This window comes from Acipenser ruthenus, chromosome 3 (genome assembly GCF_902713425.1).
Source record: "Acipenser ruthenus chromosome 3, fAciRut3.2 maternal haplotype, whole genome shotgun sequence".
In the NCBI taxonomy this organism is placed as follows: domain Eukaryota; kingdom Metazoa; phylum Chordata; class Actinopteri; order Acipenseriformes; family Acipenseridae; genus Acipenser; species Acipenser ruthenus.
Window position 1 is genome coordinate 7,382,769 of NC_081191.1, and position 19,176 is coordinate 7,401,944.

Consider the following 19,176-nt stretch of genomic DNA (forward strand, 5'->3'; position numbering starts at 1 on the left):
AAAAAAGAAACAAGGACCAGGGGTCACAAATGGAGATTAGATAAAGGGGCATTCAGAACAGAAAATAGGAGGCACTTTTTTACACAGAGAATTGTGAGGGTATGGAACCATCTCCCCAGTAATGTTGTTGAAGCTGACACCCTGGGATCCTTCAAGAAGCTGCTTGATGAGATTCTGGGATCAATAAGCTACGAACAACCAAACAAGCAAGATGGGCTGAATGGCCTCCTCTCGTTTGTAAACTTTCTTATGTTCTTATTGTGTGATATGCAATCCAGTCAATAATGAGATAGAGTAATTCCTGTGGTTTGGTAGCAAGCACTAATTTAATTAATGATCCCCCACCACATTCATGTAACAAAATGAGAAACATAAAACTATGACTACTTAACCCTTCAATTATATTACTTAGTAGTTTCGTGCAGAAATAGGCAGATGCAGTTGGCTATTTTGGGTATATTTTCAGGAACCACTTGGAATACACCCACACGTTTGGAACCTTTGAAAAAGCATTTTAACTATTATAGCAGTGCATTCGATAATGACAGGAAATTGCAAAATCATGTCTGAAATCAAGACAAGTTGTGATGCCTTCCTATCGCACTGCCTCCACTAGGGGTTGTAGCATTCTGTATTCTGTGGCCTGAAGAACCACAGCACTGTAGAGTGTAGCTGTCCTTTGCTGCCCTGGGATATTACAGGACACTGGGATTGGTGTCCTGGCTGCAGTATTTGTGCCTTTCTGATGCTTTTTTTTGGACTTTGCATGTAATCAAATTAAAAGCACATGATTTTTTAATATATGTGATTCCCTTTAGCTACCATGTGAACGAGTGCATGGAAATCACATGCAATTGGAATATTGCCGTCAACAAAATGTAATCTACCATAATTGAGTTAAAGCAGTAGTATTTAATCTAAATGTCTCCCTCTGCCTGTCTCAATGCCAGTACAGTCTCAATGAAAAGACAACAAAGCTGTGAACCGAAAAGCACAGCTCTTTAGCAGGGGCTCTGTACAGCTATCCAGTTTGACAATTGTACAGGAATTACAATTTAAAGTAGTATTTTGCTATATAAGGCAGTACAGTGTTGTATATTGTAATATACTGCAGTTCCTAGTTGTAAACCCAAAGTGCTTATTCAGAACATTTACTATAGTTACTGTATTAAATGCAGCATCCTACAGTAAATGCTACATTTCAAATATACATTAGACCATAGTAAAAAAAAAATGCAGACTACTGTAACTTTAGTGAAAGTAGATACTTTAGAATACTATAACCACCTTGAAGTATGTCATAATAAATACTGTAAATTACTATGACAACCTTGAAGTATGGCTACAGTATGTTTATTTGTAAGGGTAGTCTGTATTGTTAGTGCTTGCAGGCCTGGGTCTTGCTTAGAAAAACTGAAATTTAAAAAGGAATCAACTGATATTTTCAATAGACTTGTTGGGTAAATCTTCCTGAATTTATGTATACAAAAAAAATATTTGTCTTCTTCAGAGTGAAGTTTGTAATTTAACTCCTAGAGATGATCCATTGTGATGGTGGTATTGCACTTGTTTTTATTTTAGTGAGCAATAAAAAGAACAATGCTTACAGTGTTATAAAATCACTTTACAGGTATGCCATCAAAACAATCCTTGGGAGGGATAAATAACCCTGCGATTTCACACACACTCCAGTATAAATAATTGGCAGTGGAGTGAAGAGGAAAGGGGGTTGCAGGACTTTTCTTACTGGAGGTTTTCGAAAAGTCCCTGCTGTTGGTCTGAATGAGAACGTGGTTGATGAAGGTCAGTTAGCTCATTGGAAGGAGTGGATTCAGTAAGTCCAAAACACTGTCAACTGTGGAAACAGACCACTGGTACACATTACAATAAGTCTCTTATTAATTATGTTTTTATTGTAGGATAAAACATATTTGAAACAAACACAGCGCTGTACGTGGGAACCAACTTATAAATAGTGCCAAGCCTGTAGTAAAATTAGTTTACAAAAAATAGAATATCTACTATGCTTGTCAACAGGAAGGATGTCACAGTACTGTAACAGTTGGTATTCAGTATAACTGACCTTCTGTCTACTGTAGTTTTACATGTGATAGTGTACCATATATTGTACTTTAAAAAGGCATAAATTAATAGTGGCAAAAGCGGAACGTTACTAAGAAACATTGGGTTCCATGCCTATTCCCTGATTCCTGAAATATATCCAAATGAATGAATAAATACAGTACAGTTTTACCATACAGTTATTTAGCATGCTGCAGCTGGGAGTCACTTGTCTTGCCAAGTGTGACACTCCCTGTCTGCAGCATACTAAATAACTGTACTACACATTTATTACATACCCTTACAAATAATACAATATATCTATTTTCTTCTTGTTTATCTTTTAATGATTGTTTATTTGACCTTGTTAAATTTAAGATTTTTTTTCTTTTTTCAAAAGGCCAAGCAGCCAAACACATGATTAACTTAAAAAGATTCAACGATCAAAAATGTTCAAACTTAAACCACCAGGAGCTCAACTGGAGGTGGCTTCAGTGGAATCTTGCCCAGGGTGAACCTCTTTCCTGTAAACTCCTTCAGCTCTTCTGCTGTTAGCTCGCTCTGTGGTGTGAATAACTTGCCTGAGGCAGCAGAGGAAGTCCCTGTGCTGGTGCTGGTGCTGCCTAAAACATTTGCAGAAGGTACTGATGAACCAGATACTGAGGAAGCAGAGGAAGGTCCCCCAAAGCCAGAGGAACCACCAAACCCAGAGGAGCTCGAGGAGGGAGCCCCGAACCCCGAGCTGCTCCCGAATCCACCAGAAGGGGCAGCAAAGCCTGGGGGCTGCACGCTGCCAAAGCCAGAAGGCTGCTCTTTCCCTGCTGAAGGTGCAGCAAAGGAGAAAGAGGCGGCAGAAGGTGCGGAGGAGGAGCTTCCGAAACCAGCAGAGGGAGTGCTTCCCAAAGCCCCGAACGCTGGCTGCTTCAGTAGTGCTGGGGAGCTGCCGAACGCATTTGTACCACCAGGGGGTGCACTTCCAAACTCACTGCTGGATTTGAAACTGAAGCTGCTGCTGCTGTCGCTGCCAGCAGTTGGTTCACTTGCTCCAAAACCTGTAAATGAAATGAAATGTATTCTCTAGTCACTGATGGTGTTTACTGTAACTGCAGTGTGGCTTAACATAAGCCTGAAAAGCACCCCCCCCCCAAAAAAAAATAAATAAATAAATAAAAATAAATACATAAACAAAATTTAAGCACACAAGTAATAATACTTTTCTTAACATTTTGCCTACACATTTGTTACTTTTGCTTCTGGTCATGCTGTAAAGGTTTAACATTTTACATACGACTGTACAGATTCAAGCAAAAATGTCTAGACAAGGGCAAATAGTAAATTTACTTTCCAAGCCACAGGTGCTACTAAACTACTAGAAAATAGTGCCTTTGAAATAATAAACAAAACAACACAGAACTAGAGTTTAAAAAATATTAAAATAACGTGAGGTTTCAAATGTAGCTTGGACAAACGGTATCTGGGTATTAAGACTGTGTGCCAAACACACTAGTCAAAAGGGATGGATTGATATGCAACTCCAGGGCATGGAATAAGGGAAATGTTAACATCTATCAAAGTTTGATAGACACAGGCTTAAATAATCATAAACTGCCTTCCTAATATAAAGATTTCCTACCTGCTGACCCAAACGTAGAGGTTTGCTGTGCCCCAAACCCAGCTGCTGGGATGTTCTGTTTGGGACTGTTCAGTTCTGCAATCTTTAATAAAAAATAAGAATATTTTGAACACAACTTTAAAGACACACACACACACACATATATATATATATATATATATATATCACTGCACTCCTGCTGCTCTCTATGGAATGCCAGTAATATTAAAGAGCTTTCCGTGTCCTACGAGATTTCGAAAAGAAGCAAATTGCCAGGGAAGAGCAAGTCAGAAGTACAGCACAGATCTGTCTTACATGTCTGTGCTCGGCTGGGAATTTAACAGAGCATTTTGCCAGGAACATTGGCTTACGTCTGGACAAGTTATTTTTAAATCATATTTATATAGAATTTACAAATCAGCTTTTATCCTTCAATATTAAAAAAAAAAAAAAAAAAAAAAAAAAAAATTCTATGTTAAGCTTACCAAAGATGATCTTGTTGTTGAACTCTGTGTCTTTAACTCCAGTAATCTGTTTTTAAATTGATTTGCTAACTGCTGCACAGAATTAGCCTAGGAAAAAACAAACACAATTTAGAGAAAGTACAAATATCAATAGGCCCAGTGAGGTGAAAAGTAGCGTACAGTCGGTAGTTCATCCATAACTTTAAACACTCCACCACCACTCTATCTATTTGAGACAAACTTTTCACAAAATAGTATTTAAAGAAAAAGTGTAGTGAACCTTAATGTCTTCTGACTGGACAAGTAAAGCTATAGGGGAATGCAAAACTTTTGGCCATAGCTGCATTCAGTAGTTCCTGCTTGTGACAGAAATACAATGATTCTTGGTTGTAAATCTCCCTCCTGAACTGTGAGGGCGCTAAGCAGCGAGAACAGGATTTCCTGGATGGGCTGTTGTGTATTGCCGGGGTCCTAATATTTGGTCACCAGACCTGGATATAATAAAACACCTTTTTTCCAACCGGATTATAACTCTCTGTCTGTTTAATCACGCACTGCATCACTCCTGCACCTGTATCCACTTAACCACTTTGCCACACTGCTCTTTAAGAATGAACACAAGCTACTGTTCTGCTGTGTTTCCTCAAGGGGAATTCCAAAACCTGGTCCATGTAGGTCATCAGAAAAATATTTCTTAAACAAATAGCGTTTTGAGGACAACAGTTCAGGGAATGAAACATGCTTACAAGTAAATACTGTCTGACTATAACAATACTAATGTATTCGCTTGAGTAAAAGTCGACCATGTGTAAAAGTCTAGCCCCCCATAGTGAGGACGAGATTCGGGTATAATCTTTTATTTTTTTAAATTATTTTTTCACTTGTTATTGAAACAGAGATGGTAAGTTTAGTGTAACAGAAAACAAAAATTAACTCCTGAAATCGAAACTGTTGTTAGAGTGCACTTCAGGTGTTAGTTTTCCTAAATATATGTATTAGATATCCTGATGGCGTTTGAGCGGCAGATTTTCTGCCGCTCAAACGTATGTGAACTTGCCTTGCGTACTGAATACATGCCTGCCACAGGGTTCCCCTGGGTCCTAAACCCTGCTAGGTACAGACAGGGATTTCAGTAACCACAGACAGTATGCCTTTTGTAGACATAAGGGTGTTTTGCTTATGTATTAGTTGACCCCCCCCCCCCCCCCCCCCCAACTTCAGGATTGTGTTTTGGGGTTAAATTTCTTGACTTATACTAAAATACGGTAATTTCAATTGCACTGTACTCCCAGTTTAATTATGAGGGTTCTTCAACTACAACAAATACAGTGGAATTAGAAGCATGTTAGAAATTACTTAACTGGTTGTAGGTGGTCAAAATTTGTGTCATGGTATAATATAGTTAGGTCACAGATGAAAAATACCCTTGAGCAAATGAAGAAACAAACACAAACGGTATTGTTTCAGCATGAGGGAGTTGCATTCAAATCACTCAAGCAGTAACAACAACAAAAAAAGAAAAAGAAAGAAGGAGAAAGTGGTGTTCTCACGTAATTCTGTAAATTGCCTGCATCCATTCCACTGTAGTATTCCAGTCGGAGTTCTTCGGGTGAGAAGTCAGAAAACCCTTGTGCAAAACACAATACAAACACATCAATAAATAAACAAAGAGCAGATGTATGCAAGTATGGTGAAACCTACTTCAAGCCAGGAACTTTTCCCCAAAACAACGGGCCCATTAAACAAGCACATTAGTGACAGTCATCCTCTGCCATAGCTTCAGATTTAGCGCTATCAGTATGTAACAAGTACCGTAAAAATCGTTGTATACGTAGCGTAAAAATCGCTCCCCTGTTTTTGAGACTTCAATTTTAGGAAAACACCTTTTTTGTGTTTAAAAATACTTTTTTTTTTACAATTGATTTTTTCCCCTACATGCTCAACACTGATAAAGAAAGAAAGAAAAAAGAAAGATACAGGTTTAGTTTCGAAATAACCCTTGTTTGCAACATGTTATTCAATTAATAATTTTAGTGTTGTTTTTAGCTAAACTTCTAGAAACTATTCCGTTTTTCAAAATGTTTAATTGGTTCAAGTAAATGTAAGTGCAATTTCAAAATACATCAATATAGATATACTACTACATTACTGTAAATTCCACTGACAAAAGGGGCTTGAATGGATTTAAAAAGTAATAATTAACAGTGTGTAAAATCAAGTTATACATCCCACATCTCTATTAACCTATTATTTTAGCTTATCAAGTACCCAAACAAGTTCAAGAAAGAACATGTCGTCTTTGCTTTACTGAACATTTTTCCAAAACCATACTTAGACAATAGTTCCAGCTGCACTGGCTTTTACAAATTTGTTGTACTAATTCAAATTTAAAAGAAGAGTATTAAACAGTGCTGCTTGCATCAATTAAAAAAAACAATAAAACTAAAACAGTGCAACACCTAATAAACAGTAAACAAAACATCTTAAGCCCCTTTCACACGGGCATGCTCTGCTCATGCAGCTCGGCTACGCGATTTCACACTGCTTTTGATAAAGCAGGCTTGACCCGTCTGATAGACGCAAGACACAAAGTGCGTATCAATGCCCCGGAAACAGCTTGTTACGGACGCTTCCATCCAAGCTTCTCTGGATTGAACCATCGGCCCACATGCTGATTAGAGCAAATGCTGCAATTTGGCTCATGGTGTGTCTCAATCAACAAAAATATAACTAAACAGAATAAACAGGAATGTTCCCTGAGGAAGTGAAACCTTCACACAGACGTTGCTGTTTGTTATTGCGTCAGCTCACGAATGGCCGTCATGCATTTTGTCTCGCTCAACCCGGGTCAAAGCGTGTCACGCCACATCCTGAGATGGGTCGCTGGGACCCGGGTTAACCTGGGTACGACCTAGGTACGTGGTTTCACACTATGCAGGATTGGGACCTGGGTAGAAAGAACCCGGGTCAGGACTACGATAGGAGTGCCAGTGTATTATTATTATTATTATTATTATTATTATTTGTTTATTTAGCAGACGCCTTTATCCAAGGCGACTTACAGAGACTAGGGTGTGTGAACTATGCATCAGCTGCAGAGTCACTTACAACTACGTCTCACCCAAAAGACGGAGCACAAGGAGGTTAAGCGATTTGCTCAGGGTCACACAATGAGTCAGTGGCTGAGGTGGGATTTGAACCGGGGACCTCCGGGTTACAAGCTGGGGACCTCCGGGTTACAAGCCTCCAGTGTAAAAGCGGCTTTAGTGTTGGATACAGTGCAATACAATCGCATTAAAATTTCCAGCTGTACAAATACATTCATTTTGTTAGTCAGAACCATAACCATACACATACTTTACAAGTGTACCACTGCGTTGCACTGACATGTGTATTGAAGTCATTCAAAGTACTCCATTCAAACTAAACGTTTCTACATCGGGCCATAAACGCTTTCCTCCTCTATCAGCTTGTTTTTCTTTCACCATTTTAAGTTTGTCTTTATTTTGTCTCCAGTCACGTAGTGTTTTTTCAGCATTTCAATTGCCATGCATTTCTGCAAATTCAACAACGTGCAATTTCAAACCTGTTGGGTAGCATTTTCATTTTTTGTCTCTGTCCTACTTTATCCAGTTTCAAAGACACCTGCATTATTATAGCATTGCAGTTACAACGAACGGAAAACTTGATAAATTTACTCAGCTTTCTAACCAATAGCTGTTTGTTACGGATCCCAGGGGCGGGTTCAGTCTGAATGTCAATAAGTGACCCAGGAGGGTAGGAATAAGGAAATTCAGAGATTGATAGCTATGTGTGTTAACAGTGAAGCACTACAACCGTGATTTTTTTTTTTTTTTTTTTCTCCATGTACATGCGTCTGAGTCAAGAGCTTGCGTTTAACATTCAAAATGACTAAGGGTATTGAGAGTAACAAATTAAAACTTAAACAGTGATTTTGTGTTTCTACCTAGCAACATGACCTGAATGCCGTAGATCCTAAAAATAATAATCAGGTTGTTGATAGTTAAATTTGTGTGAGCCATAAAAGTGGCTGTAGTAATCCCATTGTGGCACTGGTACAGTAGTTTAATATTAGACACACCGGTGTATTAGTCACTCCCCCCTTTTACAGGCCCTTTTGCACATGTAAGATTGTATGTTTGACAAACAAACAGGCAGACAGATACCCTTCATAAGCCCCTAGATTGTGATACTCTCAATAACTTGTGCTGGAGTATGATGAATGCTAGTTTCATCACAATGAATAAGCACTTATCCAGATATAAGCAACCAACCACAGATCCATGTTTCAGAACACACATAGCAGGACAGTACACAGGCAAGTAGAAAATACAGTATAACAAGGTTTTTAAGTACATAAAGTTCTGTAAAGTTACCTGATATAAAAGGCTTTTCCTTGGCAACAGAATAACATGAGAAAGGCCACTGATTAGAGCTTTCCCAAATTTCCATATCATGTTTGATTGTTTCCCTAAGGCAGAAAGAAACATGCTGTTAACTGTATACAACATATCCTAGCCGTGTGCATGTTATTAGAACACAGGAATGTCAGTGGGAAAAGTAGCTGTTATCACACCTCTCCATGCTACTTAAATACCTGAACCATTTTACAGCAAACTTCACAATTTTTTAGGGAATTGGGTAAACTCTAACCCTACCAAACTGAATTAACCTTTTGCTTTTCCCGTTTTGAGATACTGACATTGATAAACAAACATTGTGGCCACTCTTACTATACAGCGACAACCAACCAAATATATTTGAAATACTGGCTTTTCAAGTCTATGCTGAATAATGTAGTCTTGAGAAGTAAACTGTGTGATGTGGAACCATCCCATCCACTCTGCTCCTCCCACCTGATAGCAAGGTTTTATTTAACAAAAAAACGGAATAAGCAATCACTTCCACTTAACCATAGTATGTATTAAGATGATCGCACTTCAGCGTTTTTATCCTTGTGAACAAAACTGCCATACTTAAACCAAGAAAGGTTTTGATTTTAACTTTGACTCCCACGTGATGAAAAATTCATGCAAAAGATTGCTTTAGGAATGTGCGTCACACAATCTTTATTACAATGTGTAAATGTAATTTTATGTGCTACAGCAACAAAGTAATTTCACATTTGTATTACTTCTCGATGCAAGCGGTAAAGCTCATTAGTACCGGTAGTACATGTAGCACACTTATAGCAGGTAAGAAAAGCAACAAGAAAGGGTTTAAAAAAGCACCCAGTTAGCTGCTAACTTGCCTACAACTTTGATAAGTGACAAATGTCTGGTAATTTTTAATCTCATTTAATTTAAGAAATATTGCCAAATTAATACGTTATCTTTCTCTGCTGGATGCGGAGAGACTGATGCATTATTTTATAACATCTAGGATTGATTATTGCAATGCTATTTTCTCTGGTATTTCAAGTTGTGTTATATCTCGATTACAGCTTGTGAACAAGGAAACATGAACACATTACCAGTGTTAGCAGCCTTACATTTCCTGTACAGTTTAGGTCTGACTCTACAGTCCTGCTTCTAACTTAGAAAGCTTTAAACTGCCCCCATGTGTCCCTAGCTGATCTTTTCGATCACAGGAGGAAGGTTTGCTCAGTACTCCATGGATACAGAGAAAGAAGGCAGGCAGCACAGCGTTCAAGCTTTAGAGTCCCTAGGGTGTGGAATGATCTGCCACGATTTGTAAGAGAGGCACCATCTCTTGCTGCTTTAAAGTAAGATTAAAACCACATTTTTATGTATATTATAAATGATGTACCTTGTGTCAATGCTTTTTAAAGTAAGATTAAAGAAATGTAAAGGGTAATTTTATCTTATCTTTTACTGATTCTCAGAATTGTTTTGTACAACACACATTTTTTTGTTTTTATCTGTAAAGCGCTTTGAGGCAATTCATCGCGAAAGGCCCCTATATAAGAAATAAAGATTGATTCATTGATTGAACTTACAGAAGTTTTTCAATGTCATCTCCTTGGCTGCCTCCTTCAAAATCTTGGGAACTCAATGTGGAAAATCTGTTCTGTGAGGAAAAACTGAAACTCGAGGCTTCCGAGTTTGAAAATCCTTTCCTGCCTCCATCCTGATTCCCAAATCCTGAAGGTCCACCAAAGCTGTTCCTCCCCTCATTTCGGCCGCTTCCTCCTCTCCCCCAGTCTGCCTGCTTGTTGAAAGTAGAGGGCTGAATATACTCAGAGCTCTGAGTCCTTTGGGATGGATTGACCCAGACTCTGTTGCCAAACCCTAGTGTTTATAAACAAAGAAGAAATGAATGATAAGTGGTACTGTCAGACACAAGGGCAGTTTAATAGCCTGGTGGGAAATTGATTTATTTCAACAGCCATATGGTAGGCTGCTTTTTGCCACCATGGAACTGAGCAAACTGACAGGACATACTAGACCTTACAGCAGCAATAAATAGGCATGTCCGTCACACTTCCTGCCCAGGTCTAACCAAGTCCTTCATTATTAAATTGCACCAACCAATTAAACCCCTGTTAAAGTACTTCCAATTAATTTTACCAACTAAACCGTGAATGGTCTACAGTTGCTTATCCTTGACCTACAGTAAGCCTGACTATAACTGGCAAACACTGGGAACAGGCAGGTAACAACCGGCTTTGAAAATGTAACAAAACGAATGTATTATCAAATTAGATTTATCAAAAAAAAAAAGTATAGGTAGTTGTTTTCCCTTTTACGTACACTTTAACTAGTAAACAATACATTTTAAAATTCTGTACTTGAGTATCCTGTGACCTAGATTAATGTTGCTAGATTCATCTTGAATAATGGAGTCTGCCAAATAAACTAATAATAATAATAATAATAATAATAATAATAATAATAATAATAATGCTATCTACGGTGCCTCCATCTGGGGCTGCAGCAGTATTAATAAATTAAGTTGCCAAGTACCGTGCCTCCCTGCTATATGAATTGCGCCAACTCTGTTAATATGCATATAGTTATGATTCAGTTTCCTTAACAGTAAAAGTTACTAGAATTTTTGTTGGAGACCAAAAGTTGTACGATAAATTAAAGCGAGGGGGGGGGGGGGGGGAATAACATAACATTGGAACATTTAATAATTAAATAAGGTTATTCGGCCAATCTATACTCGTCCATTTGCTAGTATTATTAGCTCATCAAAATATGTTATTTTATTGAACACAAATATTACAACTATCAAAAACTCGATATTTTACTGTATGCTCAATTTACCCAGCAAATGTGAATCACAATGCAAGCAATGATGTAACACTGGCGTTCACGGAGTCATGGACTCTAACTTTTATCTTAAAACACGTCTTCTGAGCAGGCCTGTGTGTACCACGCGAGCACTGGAGTTCTAGATACGTTATATTTCTCAAAATAGCTAGCCAGTAAAATAAAACAGAAAACGTCAAAATAGCATGGTACTGAATGAAACAAAGCAAAATGTGTTTGTTTTTCGTCACATACCACCACCACCTCCTCCTCCTCCTCCTCCTCCTCCTCGTCCTCGACTCGGTTGTTGCTGGTGATGACTCGCGTCCCTGGGATGTTCATTCCAGCATTTGTCACCAAAACGGCACCTTCCTTGTAAAAAGAAGCCACAAACTGTCATTTTAAAGTTTTCTTAAATGTATAACAATTCTAATTATGGTTTTCAACAACTTAATCGTTCTTTTTCATTTACTCCATCGCGCAACGGGCCTCTCTTAGTGTGCGTAATATTGTCTTGAATTCAGTTTCCGGGTCTGTGAGACTGATTCGTACCGTAGTACGACGAATATAAGCCAATGTTCCCATATTCGACGGTTCCTTTATTCGCGTTGTAGCTAGGAACGCAGGCGTTTATGTGCGAAATAGTTGAAGCAAAAGACAGATTAACACGAACAACCTAATATCGCGCCTATCCATATGAAAAACAAGCAGCAAAAGTCGTGTACATTTTTTTAACACGGACTATACGCTTACATTCTCGATAATATAGTAGCTTTACAATAAAAAAATACACACTAAACCAGCTTTTTAAAAGAAATAGATTAGAATTAGTCTGAAATAGAAACGTTTTGTCTTTATCTACCACCATTAAACAGAATAACATAATTGTGTAGTTAAAATTATAACAATTTCACATGTGACATAAACTTGGATCTCAATCTCCAAAGTTAGTGAGTTAGCCTGCAATAAATCCCCCATACACTAGATGGCAATGCCTCGTTTCGGTCACATGCCAAAGAACACAACAGCTACTCAAATCACTATTTTCTTGATATTATCACTACTTTCTGGGTATTATAAATTGTTTTATGAAGCAAGCTGAGGAAAACATTTAGTTTTTAGTGGGAAGATGAGTTTTACAAAAGTACTGTATCACTGTTTTCTTGCTATTTATAGTGAGAAGATGGCTATTACTGATGCATGTACCAGCTACCATAGGGACATGCAGTCTGCATTTCCAGCTATTGAAACTCACCTCTTCAGCCTAAAGTGAACAGAGACACAAGTACCACTTCAGCACCAGCATGTAAATGTACTAATGCAGACTTATTTTTTTTATTTTCAAGCACACTAAAGTGCAGTATATGTAGAATTCAACAACAAAAAGGTGCTGCACATGATCTTTCTACAAATTATGACCATAAGGTCACTGTCTGGTCAATATGTCTGAGTATACACCTGCATTTAGAAATCCATAAAAAATGTTACTTGTTCATTTACAAACCTTTACTTTAAATGTGGCAATTTCTAATAACAGAAACAGTTTTTATGGTTTAACACCAACATTATTATTTATTTTTAATTATTATTAAGGTATGCCAATCAAAATGTGTGGATTAATTATACAATTTATCTGCATTATAAAAAAATGTATTTAATCTTCCACATGACATTTATTTTATTGAATTGCACATTGAATTACCCTGACAGGATCATGCTTACTCAAATCAACTCAACATTTGTAATGAACTGTCACATTCCTTAAAATATGGCTTGAGTGAACTAAATAGCTAGTGAGTATATGTTTGGCATCTTCCTCAACAAAACCTTTTATAAGAGCCATCTTCCATGTAGAAATTGCCATGTGACAGGACAGCTTTGTGGATGACGTCCCCAGACCAGGAAGTTGACACACACACACAGGTGCTGTGGGTTGATGCGCTGCTGTGTGTATTTATTCAAAAATAAATCAAAAGGACAAACAAAAACACAGGTCACAGAGCCAAAAATAGTTTGAACAAAACAAGTCTTGCACAGAAACACTGATACCAACAAGTACAGTGCTGGTCCTTCCAGCACGAGGAGCAATTGTTATTTTCTTGTTTTTAAATCTTTACCTCCTTCACTCTCTCTCTCTCTCTCTCTCTCTCTCTCTCTCTCTCTCTCTCTCTCTCTCTCTCTCTCTCTCTCTCTCTCTCTCTCTCTCTCGTTCTCCACTCCGAACCCACCCTGAACACAAAGAAAGCCCAGCTTATATACAAGTGGCCATCTCCGAATTAGCAATAAATTAATCAATCTGGAGACGGCCACATTCTACACAAGAGTCTTCATGTGTGTGGTCGACAGCCAATCTGTCAATAAATCATTAGCTGCTGACCATGTATTCTCACGAGATGTAGTCTGGCAGAGACGAGCTCCAACCCCTGCCAAACTACATTCACCTGTAAAAATACAATAAAATATAACACAATACAACAAATCATATTTACTCTCTTCTGCCCTACTACAAGCCATCTTCCCACTAAAAATAGCTAGAAAGAAGTTATATGAGTAACTAGACAGGGATTTTTGGCCATCTTCCTGAATAAAAACTTTTGTAACAGCCATCTTCCCAGTAAAAAGAGATGGAAACCAGTGATGTGTGTAACTACAAAGTGTTTTCCATATTACTCAAATATATTATTTCACATATTTCAGTATTACAGATAGATTAAGAGGTGTCTACCAAAACACAGTGACAGAGTAAATAAAGCGTAGACATTATTGTAGTGGCCTCTAGTGTCTGTCAGAGTAATTGCAGGCAATCATCCCAGTCTGTTCAGTGAGCTGTTCAGTGTGTTTATATGTAAATAAATCCTGTTGGCCTGCGGGGCGTATCAACTTCAGCCTCCGTCTCAGTCTCCTGCCTGTCACTCAGCAGCGAATGCACGCATCTACATGGCAGATGGCTACCCTGTCACAAGCATTGATACCCTGTAGGGGAGCTCCCTATTAAAACAATAATTGTGAATATAGTAATTGTCACAGCTGTGTATAATGGTATTTAAAAAATGATTCATCTCTCCCACTTTTTACATATCCGCCCTTACTCGGGTCCCACCGCAGTCTGATGCATGATGGATTACTGTAATTGCTAATGTTATTACAGTTATCCCATGTATTGTGTTGAGAACAGTTTGGCACTGCAATTGTTTTTTCAGGTTAAGTCAGGATATGCAAATATACCATGACAGGGCCCTGAACATTAAAATACAGTCACCCTCGGTTAACTCGACACCCCATGGGGATGCCATTTAGTGCTGACTTATCCAAGGTGTTGAGTTAACCACGGGTGTACATGAGCCATGGCATGCATATAACAGAACTCACAAGATTACAGTTTTACAGTATTTACAAGTTTATTTTAGTTAAATGTCCTTATGTAAACGGTTGAAAGAACTGCAGTGAATGAATTAATTACATCATACAGTACTGTACAAACTCGGTACAACTCGTATAGTTCCATTGAAATAAGAATTAACAAAATTACTACAGTGTTATTTTGACGAAAACAATCCAACCACACACTGCACCCTATACTTTTAGTTATTGGCTTGTACTGTCTAATTTGACAGCTTAAATAGCAAAAGTTAACAAATGTACATTATACAGAATTAATATACAACACAGTTTCACACAGAAATCAAACATTGTCGATTGTTTTGCGAGCAAAAACACGTGCTTTTGAAAGTTCTGCTGAGAAGCTTGTTATCCTGAATACCCTGAGCTTTAAAGTCAATTGAACAAGAACTAATTTTTTGCTTCTTATTCATTGTTATTATTAGTTTATTTAGCAGATGCCTTTATTCAAGGTGACATACGGAGTCACTTACAAGTGCATCTCACCTGAAAGATGGAACACAAGGAGGTTAAGTGTTTTTGCTCAGGGCCAGGATTTGAACCTGGGACCTTGTGGTTACAAGCCCTTTTCTTTAACCACTGGACCACACAGCCTCCTATAAACTGATACTGTAACCAGCTGCACTTGTTAGTTGAGAATAAGGATAAAATACAATAAAGAAGAAAAGATTTTTGACAGAATATGAGAGTGAGCATTGCTACAGTAGTCCTGAGAAGAGATTTGGAATTTTGAAACCATAGTTAAAACTATTTTTTATTTTTGTCAGTGCAAAATGTTATCTCATTATTTAATACAAAGACCCAAACAGTTTTTGCATTGATCTCAAACTTGATTGAGTTTGAGGAATATCTAAGACAGTAAGGTAACATTATAGTTACGAATACAATCATTTTAATTGTAGTTATAATTTAAATCTTGTTTTTTCTATCCAGAGACAGCCTTTAATGCAGTCCAAATCGGCTAGGCAGCTGCGCCACGCAAACCCACAATCAACAGCAAATGGTACAAGTCCAAATCTGTTTTTATTAAAGGATGAGGTAATGTATTTCCACAGAGCAGTGGTTCCCAGCCCTGGTCCTGGGGACCCCCTGTGTCTGCTGGTTTTCATGCCAACTGAGCTCTCAATTACTTAATGAGACTCTTAATTGAACTGATCCATTTGCTTAATTAGACCTTTTAATTGTTTTCAGCTCTTAAACAGTTGCAGAGTTCAAGTTGCTTATAAAATGTTTTAGCTAACTTAAAATCTCTGGATGTTTAAGAGCTGAAAACAATTAAAAAGGTCTAATTAAGCAAATGTATCAGTTCAGTTAAGTAATTGAGAGCTCAGATGGAATGAAAACCAGCAGACACAGGGGGTCCCCAGGACCAGGGTTGGGAAACACTGCCACAGAGCACTCATTGAGTGTTTCCACATGATCTTCTGCTAAAGGTTACACTGTGGCCCATAGGGTGAGCTGTTTAGCAACTTTTTAAGGTATTGTAAATACGTCACATGTATGTACTATGTTTTGAAGGATGATGAAAGATTTCTTCATAGAAACAGTCTATATTACTTATTATCAGGCTGGTTTCATAAACTTGGACATCCTTACCTTAACCTGGATACGATGCTAATCTGGGTCTGAAACCAGTTAGTTTTGATCCATAAACAAAACAAATTACTGTTTTTTTGTTGTTTTATTGTATTTGTTGTATTTATTTATACAACATTTTTTATTGTATTTACTGCATTTTTAATGTCATCTTTGCTGTTCTGCATATGTTAAAACGCTTTGCAGCAAGTTGTTGTGAAAGGCGATATACTAAATAAAGATTTGATTGAGTGATTTAAATGTGTGGCACAATTTATTTATATTGTTCAGTCCTAACAAATGTTGCACTACATTAAATGTGTTTCCTACAGAGTTACAAAAATTAGTAGGTCCTTAGTGTTTATTAAATACACATAATTGAGTCTGCCTTATTACAGTTATACACTTGCCATCCTGTTCGTAGAGGTGACACAGAAACATGGAAGATTCATTGCCAATGCTTTATCGATATTGCTGACACATTTAATCAACAAGGAGAACATCACCATGCTATGGGTGAATGCCTGGAACGATTGAAAGCCAGCCATCAGTAAGCAATCAGCTGATTGCTTACAGAGAATGAGGGAAGAGCATGGTGGGTACATTGCTGTTTATTGCTATGTTGTATAGTTTCGTCATACTGTACACATTTCTCAAAAACAGTTATTCATGGCTAGTCAATGTTGGATTCAACATGGTGATATTAAGAGTACAAAGACAACACTATAAAAATGTATTACGGCATGCTTTTTTAATCAAATGTATTGACTGTTACCCTTATTATTATTTGTTTATTTAGCAGACGCCTTTATCCAAAGCGACTTACAGAGACTAGGGTGTGTGAACTATGCATCAGCTGCAGAGTCACTTACAATTACGTCTCACCTGAAAGACGGAGCACAAGGAGGTTAAGTGACTTGCTCAGAGTCACACAATGAATCAGTAGCTGAGGTGCGATTTGAACCACTGGACCACACTGCCACACTGCCACACTGCCTCCTCCCTTGATTTCAATAGGTTATGTCTTTCGGCCAGATACTGTAATTGTGCTTCATTTTAAAGTATTATCTTTCTGTACAACATTATCCTTATTTTATCAACTTAACACCAAACACAGTTCCTTTAGCCTCAGAGAATGTATATATTAATTTCAGCAACTTCCTATACTTTTTTTGTATTAGTACTTCCCACTTAATCATCACATACAGACGTGCTCAAATTTGTTGGTACCCCTCCACAAAAAACAAAGAATGCACAATTTTCTCTGAAATAACTTGAAACTGACAAAAGTAATTGGCATCCACCATTGTTCATTCCATATTTAATAGAAATCAGACTTTGCTTTTGATTTTTTATTCAACATAATATTGTAAATAATAAAACAAATGAAAATGGCATGGACAAAAATGATGGGACCGTTAACCTAATATTTTGTTGCACAACCTTTAGAGGCAATCACTGCAATCAAACGTTTTCTGTAGCTCTCAATGAGACTTCTGCACCTGGTAACAGGTAGTTTGGCCCACTCTTCCGGAGCAAACTGCTCCAGCTGTCTCAGGTCTGATGGGTGCCTTCTCCAGACTGCAAATTTCAGCTCTTTCCATAGATGTTCGATAGGATTCAGATCAGGACTCATAGAAGGCCACTTCAGAATAGTCGAATGTTTTGTTCTTATCCATTCTTGGGTGCTTTTAGCTGTGTGTTTTGGGTCATTATCCTGTTGGAGGACCCATGAGCTGCGACTGAGACGGAGCTTTCTGACACTGGGCAGTACGTTTCTCTCCAGAATGCCTTGATAGTCTTGAGATTTCATTGTGCCCTGCACAGATTCAAGGCACCCTGTGCCAGGCGCAGCGAAGCAGCCCCAAAACATAACCGAGCCTCCTCCATGTTTCACTGTAGGTATGGTGTTCTTTTCTTTGAAAGCTTCATTTTTTCGTCTGTGAACATAGAGCTGATGTGACTTGCCAAAAAGCTCCAGTTTTGACTCATCTGTCCAAAGGACATTCTCCCAGAAGGATTGTGGCTTGTCAATATGCATTTTAGCAAATTCCAGTCTGGCTTTTTTATGTTTTTCTTTCAAAAGTGGAGTCCTCCTGGGTCTTCTTCCATGGAGCCCACTTTCGCTCAAAAAGCAACGGATGGTGCGATCAGAAACTGACGTACCTTCACCTTGGAGTTCAGCTTGTATCTCTTTGGCAGTTATCCTTGGTTCTTTTTCTACCATTTGCACTATCCTACTGTTCAATCTGGGGTTGATTTTCCTCTTGCGGCCGCACCCAGGGAGGTTGGCTACAGTTCCATGGACCTTAAACTTCTTAATAATATTTGCAACTGTTGTCACAGGAACATCAAGCTGCTTGGAGATGGTCTTGTAGCCTTTACCTTTACCATGCTTGTCTATTATTTTCTTTCTGATCTCCTCAGACAACTCTCTCCTTTGCTTTCTCTGGTCCATGTTCAGTGTGGTGCACACAATGATACCAAACATCACAGTGACTACTTTTCTCCATTTAAATAGGCTGAATGACTGATTACAAGATTGGAGACATGTGTGACACTAATTATAGAAACTAATTAGTTTGAAATATCACTATAATCCAATTATTTATTATCTTTTCTAAGGGGTACCAACAAATGTGTCCAGGCCATTTTAGAATATCTTTGTAGAATAAGCAATAATTCATCTCTTTTCACAGTTTATTTGCTTTATTCTATGACATACCAAAGGCATGCAAGTATACATGATAAAATAGCTTTTAATTTCATCACTTTTCAGGAGGAATGAAGCATTATTTCAATGAGCTGTAAGGGTACCAACAAATTT

General features: G+C 38.0%; 1 protein-coding gene across 2 annotated transcripts; it reads right to left on the reverse strand.

The window, feature by feature from the left end:
• Window positions 1-1,891: 1,891 nt before the first annotated feature.
• Window positions 1,892-12,084, reverse strand: nup42 (nucleoporin 42). 2 transcript variants are annotated; one of them, XM_034058232.3, is made up of 7 exons: window positions 11,634-12,084; window positions 10,118-10,409; window positions 8,535-8,629; window positions 5,688-5,764; window positions 4,159-4,245; window positions 3,695-3,776; window positions 1,892-3,113 (listed from the first exon to the last, which is right to left on the reverse strand). In XM_034058232.3, the coding sequence occupies exons 1-7, from the start codon at window positions 11,773-11,775 to the stop codon at window positions 2,521-2,523; spliced, it is 1,368 nt and encodes a 455-aa protein (XP_033914123.2). In that variant the 5' UTR covers window positions 11,776-12,084; the 3' UTR covers window positions 1,892-2,520. The 2 variants fall into 2 exon arrangements, with proteins under 2 accessions (XP_033914123.2, XP_033914122.2); XM_034058231.3 differs by having other exon boundaries at window positions 11,631-12,084.
• Between the last annotated feature and the right edge of the window lie 7,092 nt (window positions 12,085-19,176).